Here is an 8,371-nt window from a genome sequence, read left to right as displayed (position 1 = left end):
CCGGGTTGAAAAACAAGGTATCCGTACGGCGCATCTTGATTATTTTTCTGTGGGGAGTGACTTTGGTATTCACACATGGTAAATGATGCAAGGGGATACATGTGGAAATTTGTTTTTTATTATTTCACTGCAAGAGTTTAAAGACACAAAGTCATTACAGCTGCCACATTTTCAACCAGTAAAACCGTTCTTTTGAGAACACAATTCAGCTAAACACAATGTTAAATAACACCTCAACGTCGGGGACACACAAACAGATAATTGGGCTAAATTTTAGCATTTTCCCTCCCATGTGACAAAAGCCAATCTCCAAGGTGTTTCTTCTACAACTACGACTTTTCCTTCTTTGTGTTCCAGTGGTGTGTACCCCTCTCGCAGCTTAATTTTGGTTCTGCGCTCGGCGAGGTTTTGAGCATGGCGTGCTGCCTTTGTCATCTGGAGTACACCACATACACCTAAAACAGTAAGTACATCCTTGGCGATTTATTTGGGGGGAGTTTATCACGTTTAAAAACCTAAATGTCCAAAATCAATATATGTGTACCACCGCTTTTCAAACTACGACGTACGAAAAACACACTGTACAATGTGACCCGAACCTTGGGTCAAATAATAGCTGCACCTTTCGTGACATCTGACACATGCTGGGACTTGATCTGTCCTAAGAGCTTTAAAAACAGATTACGCTAATTCTTCGTCCTGATGACGGACAAAAACAGTCAACAAAAACAAAATACACGCCTGTCATTACACGAGCTGCACTCAGGTGACAGTTCGATTCACATTTGGTAAGGGAAGTAAATGTTCATCTTGTGTAAACAGGAAGACATTTAAAATGGAATATAAAAATTCTTCCAAATATGAAATATGGTAATTTAAACAAAGTACGCAAAAATAAAATCACATCAATTGTTCTTTTAAGAAAATAAAAGATGCAGGCAATTACAATGGTTTGAAATTTTCAAATGTATCGTGACACTTTTTATCCCTTGGCTAACATTTTCCATGTGAAATCTCCTTTGTATTGATAAAATTACTTATTAAATCACAATACCAAACGTAGAACACCAAAGTGAAATTATTGTTCATGCCAAGGCTATGGCAACATTCAAAAACATAGGCACCAAAGATGAGTCATTCTTTCACAAGATGGGACAGTTTTCGCCGCAGAAGTTATATAACACGTCCAACACGTCGGGTTCCTGGAGGCTTTGGTTCACCGTGCCGTGTCCTTTCTTGGGCTGCGTCACCACCACCGCCTGGCCGTCCGCCGGGAGCACCGCCAACGGGTGTACCTTGTTGTCCGCCATCCCGACAGCAGAACCGTTTCTCATTTTGGCACCACTCTCCGATTTCGCTTCCATGATGCTCTGTTCATCTTGACACACCTCTGAGTCGCTGGTATGCGGCAAAGAGAAGTAGGTGCACATTTTGGACTTCTTATGCTCTTCTGGTTCTGACGTGGTGCTGAAAAGAGAGTAGGGGGTGTCGTCTTGCGTGTCTTCGCAGCCGTCCTCATCTTGGGCGGAGTTGACCAGGTTTGTGTTGATTCCGGTCGGGTCGGAAATGGATTTCCGGATGAGAGCGTTCTCTCGGATCAGCCATCGTCCCTCGTCGATGGGAACGCTGTCGCCGGGACCGACTTGTGCATTGAAAGCGATGCAACGCGTGGCCTCGGTCAAGGTGTCCAACGCGCTGGTGGAGTTGAAGTACGACAACTCAGATGCCGCTTTGCATCTTGCTGTGTGAAAAGGCAAGAAAGTATTGGAGTGCTTCTTTTTGGTTCTAGGGGCCAACGGAGGCCTCTCTTGAGCTTTAGTCTTCCCGTAAAGCCTTTCGATGGTTCTCCTCACAAAACCCTTGCTGATGGATTTCCGCACTGGATCTTCTTCACTGCTTGACTGCTCACTTAATATTTGGGTCTGATAGCCGTCTTTTTCGGATGTCTCAGAAGCCAGCGCAGCGTTCAGGCCCTGCTTTGCGTTCTTGGCAAAACTCTTTGCCAGGAACATTTCCCGGATGCTCTTGACCCTGTTGCCTTCAGGCTCCACGGTTACCACGCCGCTTGAGTCGTAGCTGAAGGATAGTGACGACTGCGGGGCAGAGCGGCTGCACTGCTGAAATGTTTCAATGGAGTCTTCGGACAACAGCGAGAGCTTCTTGGCGTGATCCTTGTTATACTGTTTTTTCTGGGCATCAGCAACCTGCTTCTCCAGAAGACTCACCCGGACCGCTACAGGCTGTGAAGTCTCTTCGTCAAACAGGTCTTTGGTACCCTCCACCGTCTCACATTTTGTGTCCGTCACAGGGGCTTGGTATTTTGCTAAATAGCTTTGTTCCTCCTCTGAGCCTGATACCTTCTCATAGAAGCTCAATTCTTCCTCAGCCGAGCTTCGTATTTGCTCATTTTCAAGCGTGGATGACTCCGCATGGTCGTCACGACTCAAGTCATTGCCACTGTCGTCATCGGCCAGATCCCGAGGATGGTCTCTCTTTGGATCCTGCATCTTGATTCTGAGTTCTTCTTTATTCTCTTCATCCTGTCCAGATATTCTTTCCTGTACGATAATATTCAAGCCCTTTTCTTCATCCAGACTTTGCATTTTGTCTTTGGTCTCTGGTTGTTCTGTTTCTGAACTTGCCCTCCTGCTAGGATTCAATTCCACATAACAGCCATCTTCTTGTGGTTTATTCTCGTATTCCTCTTCCAAACATTGTTCCACGACTGAATGTGATGCGAGGTCCGGGTTCAATTCCTGCTGCCTTTCATCATCATATGCCAACTCGTCAGTGTGTTCCCCCATCCCAGAACTGCAACCTTCAGAATTTGCCTTCAGCTTCTCTTGACCTGTGCTGCTACAACCAACTGATAGAGACACGAGTTCTTCTTTAATTATTTTGGGTACGTCAAGACTTTCAATGAGGTCATCAATGGCGTTTTCCTCTTGATATGCGTCTGCGAGCTCCTGGAAGTCCCTCCAGCTGTCAAGAAGCTGCCTCGAGCACGACTTACATAAAGCCGACAGTCTGTCTTCAAACAGGTGGGAGTTCTCCATGCTAGCGATTTCCTTCAGGGATTCGATCATTCTCAAAGCATCAGCGCAGCTCACGTCGTTCGCCTTCACCTGGTCCACGTTGAGGTTGGCAATGCTGTCTTTAAGAGCCACGATAGACAAAAATGCCAGGAGAACTTTGGCCGAGGAACCAAATGTGGAGGCCACTTGGGAGGAGAAGTCTGGCACACTGTTGGTCATTTCCAAGCTCGATGGACTTTGAGCGACATACCGGATGGACTTGATGGAGCAGCAAACGCTCTCAAGGACAGATTCCATGTTTGGCTGGTCAATGATGTTTGGCAGATTTACTTTTGTGTCAGTTGTGGATTTTTCTTGATCTTGCATTTGAAGCTCATCAGTTGGTTCAGCAGTTTCAGCAGTACATACTGATGGTTTTATAGCCTGCAGAGAGTTCATCTGCTTTCTCTGGGATTGTGTTTTTCTTATACCTGCAGCCTCGGAGTCTGATGACAAATTTCTGGGGAGCATCCTTTTGGAGTTTTCTCTGACTGGAGGTAATTCTTGGTCCATCGATTTGGAATGTGCCATCTGTTTGCTTTGTTTTGATTTGGGCAACGTCTGCCTTTTCTTTGGCAAGGGGCTGACATTCGGTGATGTTTTCTTGACCCCTGGATGGCGTTGGGACCTTTTGGACTGTGATTTTGGACTGCCCATGATTTGTAATGGGAGATTATTCGGAGATGTTGGAACCTCACTTGATGGCATACGAAACGAGGACAGCCTCTCTTCTGAGGGAAGACTTTTTGGAGACGCAGAAGAGTTGCTGTTTGCATCCGAGAATGATTGCTGTTGCTCTTCATTGTTACATACGGTAAATTTATCCATACAAGATTTTCTCAGGGACATTTTTCTTTCCAGAGACACATTGCTGACCAAAGGTGCCCTTTTGATAGACGCAGATCTTGATAAGGTTTCTTCCTCCTTTGAAACCACAGCTTCCATCATTTGAGTGATTCTCATGACATGCTGGGGGTGCGGTAAAGCCTGGGCAGATGGCGCAGGATTATCTGACGGTTGACTTCTCTCTGATAGTTGCACGCAACTTGGGTTGCAACCCACGTGATATTCGGGGTTGGATTCTTTCTGTATTTCTTCTCCAGGCGGAGGTGGTTGAACAGGAGAAGTTTCTTCGAGTTTTGTGATATTAGTTTCGCTTCCAGGTGGCATCTCATTGATTTTAGGCTGAGCATTTATTCCTTCTCCATTTGTCTGAAGATTTGATGGAGCCATCTTGTTCTCCAAGGATTGGATTCTCTCTCTGACAGAAGTTCCCCGTACATCCTCAGGTTGCATTGTCAATTCTCTGGCATCCGAAGCCTGAATTTCTGTCTGATTGGTTTTCCTTTGGCATTCAGCAGATTGGTTAATATGCACTTTCTTAAGCCAGTTTTGGACATATTCGTTAGCAACAGAGCTGGAGGAGTCAAAAGCAGGAAGGGACATTTGTTTGCTGACATCATGATTCGTCTCTCGATGCACTGACGTCTGCTGGGTCAGCATTCCTCGTGCCTTTATGTTTGGTTTCTGGAGTGTTTTATCTGGTGGCTTTGTGCTCTTTGATCCAGCGTTGCCCTCCCTGCTTTTGGTCGTTCTCCTTTTAAAGTTTTTCAGGCTTTTGGCTGGTTTTAATTTATTCCCGTAAATTCTCCGGATGAACCCAGCACTGGAGAATGGTGTTGCGTTCTTGTTTTTCTTCGCATTTCCTGATGAATTTTCTCTCTGCCTTTTACCAGGTGACAGAAGACGTCTCAGGCCTTTCCTTGTTTTTTGGGGAATCCTTTTGGTCTTAGGTCGAGGTTGTTTTTCTTTGCCTTTGGCAGGCTTGGCTACTTGTTTCATCTCTTTTATTCTGCCATGCTTAGGAGAAGGCAAATCTGCTGTTACAAGCTCGTTCCCGCCATTCCAGATGCTAACAGACTCCAAGGCTGTCGAGGGTTCCCACGATTGGTGTTCAAAGTCGTCATTTCTGTGTAGATGTCCGGTTTCTGAAGTCGTGGGCCTCGGAAATGAACTTAAGTTGGCGTTATAATTATCCTGGCAAGTTTGCTGTTCATAAATATGCAAGACGGTTTCCGTGATCTCCTCCCCGCTGGATTCCACATGCATGATTTCGTCCGATTTATATGATGACATGTTTGTGCTGTTCGTGCCGTTAGCATCAACAGAGCTGAGCCTTCTTGGCTTGGGGATCGGCCTGGTTCTCCTTTGCCTAACCACGCAGTACTGCTCTGTCAGGGCTCCATTTTCTATCTCTTCCTGGTAAGAGTAAGATTCAATGGATCCACTGCTCTCCATTGAAGCTGGCTTCTTTCTGATTTGTGTTTGTCCCGGGGTTGGCGCACTCCTAGGAGATGTTGCCTGCATTTTGACATCTTCTTCATAGCTACTTTGACTTAAAATCCCGTTGCCCAGTGATGGCGGATTCTCGTCGTCGCGGTCGTCTTTGGATTCATCCTTGTTGATGGTGTCGTTGGAGGAGATTGGATCTTGTGAATCCAGTGTGGCGGGACAGACGTCCTTCTCCAACTCCAGCTCGGGCAAACTGGTCACATTAAACTGATTGGCCACGCTGGAGCGGGTCAAGGTGGTCGTCCAGTGGAGCATCTCCTCCTCCTTGACGGTCAAGCGCACCTTCATCTCCACCGAAATGCTACCATCTTGGTTCACCCGAAAGGACTTCTCAATGTCGTCTTCGTCAGGCTGCACGCATTCCAGCTCGTCACCTTCTGTTTCAGCAACGACATGTCCAGAGTCATATCCTATGGAGTTGGTGGGATGGCTGGGTAGGTCGCACGAGCTTTCCATGAGGGAATTGTGAATCTTGTTCACGATGTAGCGCTCGGAGGATGTGGAGAAGTTCCTCGACTTGGATCCGTACGACGGTGATTTCTTTTTACCTTCTCGGCCAAGAAGTAGCGGTAAAAATGTTAGAAGATTTCATGAGGATGAGGAAGATACCCAGGCGGCATGAAAGAAGAAGAGAGAAAACCAATTAGATAGTCTGTCTATGAGTAGTCAAGCTCACAGATGCCGTATGTAGGTCATCTACGGTGTTATGCATAATGACATTGTGTCAGCACTTTCTCCGGCTTTGTCTTGTGGTACGAGGTGGATAAGGCGTCACATGACTAAAGGCCCTTCATGATTAAAATGATTTAGACTTACGATTCAGCGCCTTCAGTCTCCTGACGCTCATCCGGTTCCCGGGCAGCCTCATGGACCCCGATGACTTTTGGACATTGTAGTTTGCAGGTTTGAACGGCTCTTTGCCCGCTGCCACCACTACGCCGGAACACAAGATCAAGCTCGGGAGCCCTTCAACCTTCGGCAAACGAAACAAAAGTGTCACTTTCGGGGAGCGTAAGACGGCGAGACTGATTTCATTGAAAACAATTCTTATGGCGTCATAACTGATGTAGTGGATCTTCTTGGATCTTCTCAGTTGAAATGAGATTCCTGACCAGTTGCCTTACATGGCAGTATCCCAGAATGCAATGTGAGAGATTAGGGTGGATGCTAAAGAAGCTTAAGACTTTCCCTTTATGGGACAACCATTTACAGGGCAGTGATAAGTGTCCCAAAGTGGAAACATGAAAACATGGATGCACTTACGCGTCTGCCATCGGCCGTGTGTAGCTTCATTACGTGGAACTGCATCATCTCCGAAATATATTCCAGAATCCACTCAAACGTAGTCGTGCTCCTCTTTTGGAGCACCACTGTGTGTTTGACGGAGGGGTCTCCATTCCGAAAGACCACCAGTCTCTTTGGCGTGTGCACGAGCACAGGTTCTTGCCGCCCAGGGAACGCCCTGGCCCGTTGCAAGTTCCGGCGACGGGAACTCACCGGCCTGGCGTGGTACCAGGGTGCCAATTTCTTCCTGGCCAGTGCCAAGTTGATGGGCTTTACTTTGCGGTTGTCAGAACAGATGTAGGACTTGCCGTCCTCCAGCTCGTCCAGCGTGTTGATGGCGTGCACCCCCCGGGGGGTGGTGATGTTCCTCACCCCAAATGGCAGCGGCACCTTCTTGGACAGGCTGTCCAGGAGGGCATCAAACGTTTTAAAGGTGCGGTTGTTGACAACCATGCGCAGGCCGCCAAACTGAGGATCGCCGCTCTTGTAGAAGCACACACGTTTGGACAAAATGGGGTCGGTGACGCTTGCACGGGGGCTGCCCAAGGTGCGCAGACTCCCCGACGACTGGTCAGGGGGGATCCTGCGAAGGCCCGACTCATTCATCTCTCTTATTGGCTGTGAGAGAGGAGAAGATGATTGTTAGTTCACTCATCACTGCTCGCAGCTTTTCTTGAATTGAGGACTGCAGCTAAAAATACACACAGAGCTTAACAAATAGATCTTGCACTGCTTCAGTTTTTTTGTTTCACATTTTCAAAAGGAACGAGGTATTTTAAACCACAAAAACAACATCTCTGTCCAGGAATGCATGTAAATCACTATAATGGAAAATATTTTTGATATTCACTGGTTAAAATATGACTTTTGTTTTCTTCTAAATCTGAAATGTCAGTCATTCCCAAAATAACTTCTTACAGAAGCATTCCAAATTATTTTCGTGTTCATTTCTGGCTGGTTAATTCTGAACCTTAAACTGACTGCTTGGCTAATATTTTTTCTAGCACCTTGCGTAAGGCAAATTTCATATAAAGTTATTCCTATCGTCTTTATCCAAAGCAGTATTTATATAAATTTTTTTTGGAAGGATTCTGGAGAAATTTACTACATTCTTCGAATGATTTGTGATTTCTACATTCCAAATCATACCACACCATCGATAACAAGAATGCAAAACTCACCTATGCTGTCATTATAAAAACTGCAATTTCCTTCTTTTGGAGTCTCGAAAAATCACGGTGCTCTACATCCCGACTTGTGGTCGACTTGCTACCACGGCAACTGTTTATTTCGGGCCGCACTGTTGCGGCTAATTTGCTTAATCTTTGCTTGGCGCTAATCTCCCCACGCTAGTGTGACACACGCAGGGCCATCATTTCACGTGTCCACGGTTAAGGGTTGCCCTTATATCTACACCGATGGCCAACTTGGACTCACAAGTCCTCTTTGTTGTTTTTGTGTAACGGCATCTTCAAAATGTTGCCGACTTTCGGGGACGGATGCTAACATGAAAAACAGGAGTGCGCGGTCGCACTCGTGCGGGGTGGGTCTAATCTCATTGAGAAGCTCTGCCGTAAGAAGGATTAAAGGCTTGCTCACTTGCGAGACCCTCCCTGAAAACATCCACTAAGTAACAGCAGCAAATCCGGACCATGGCAAAA

At 46.4% G+C, this 8,371-nt stretch overlaps 1 protein-coding gene across 1 annotated transcript; it reads right to left on the bottom strand.

The window, feature by feature from the left end:
* Nucleotides 1-96: 96 nt before the first annotated feature.
* Nucleotides 97-8,113, bottom strand: LOC148381015 (uncharacterized). Its single transcript, XM_088363590.1, has 4 exons — nucleotides 7,892-8,113; nucleotides 6,690-7,328; nucleotides 6,243-6,399; nucleotides 97-5,974 (listed from the first exon to the last, which is right to left on the bottom strand). The coding sequence occupies exons 2-4, from the start codon at nucleotides 7,314-7,316 to the stop codon at nucleotides 1,143-1,145; spliced, it is 5,616 nt and encodes a 1,871-aa protein (XP_088219716.1). The 5' UTR covers nucleotides 7,317-7,328; nucleotides 7,892-8,113; the 3' UTR covers nucleotides 97-1,142.
* Between the last annotated feature and the right edge of the window lie 258 nt (nucleotides 8,114-8,371).

Source organism: Syngnathus floridae, chromosome 20, assembly GCF_059516105.1.
Source record: "Syngnathus floridae isolate MCC-2025c chromosome 20, RoL_Sflo_1.0, whole genome shotgun sequence".
NCBI classification, from domain to species: Eukaryota; Metazoa; Chordata; class Actinopteri; order Syngnathiformes; family Syngnathidae; genus Syngnathus; species Syngnathus floridae.
Note: the sequence above shows the minus strand (reverse complement) of the source record. Positions and strands in the feature narration are given on the sequence as shown.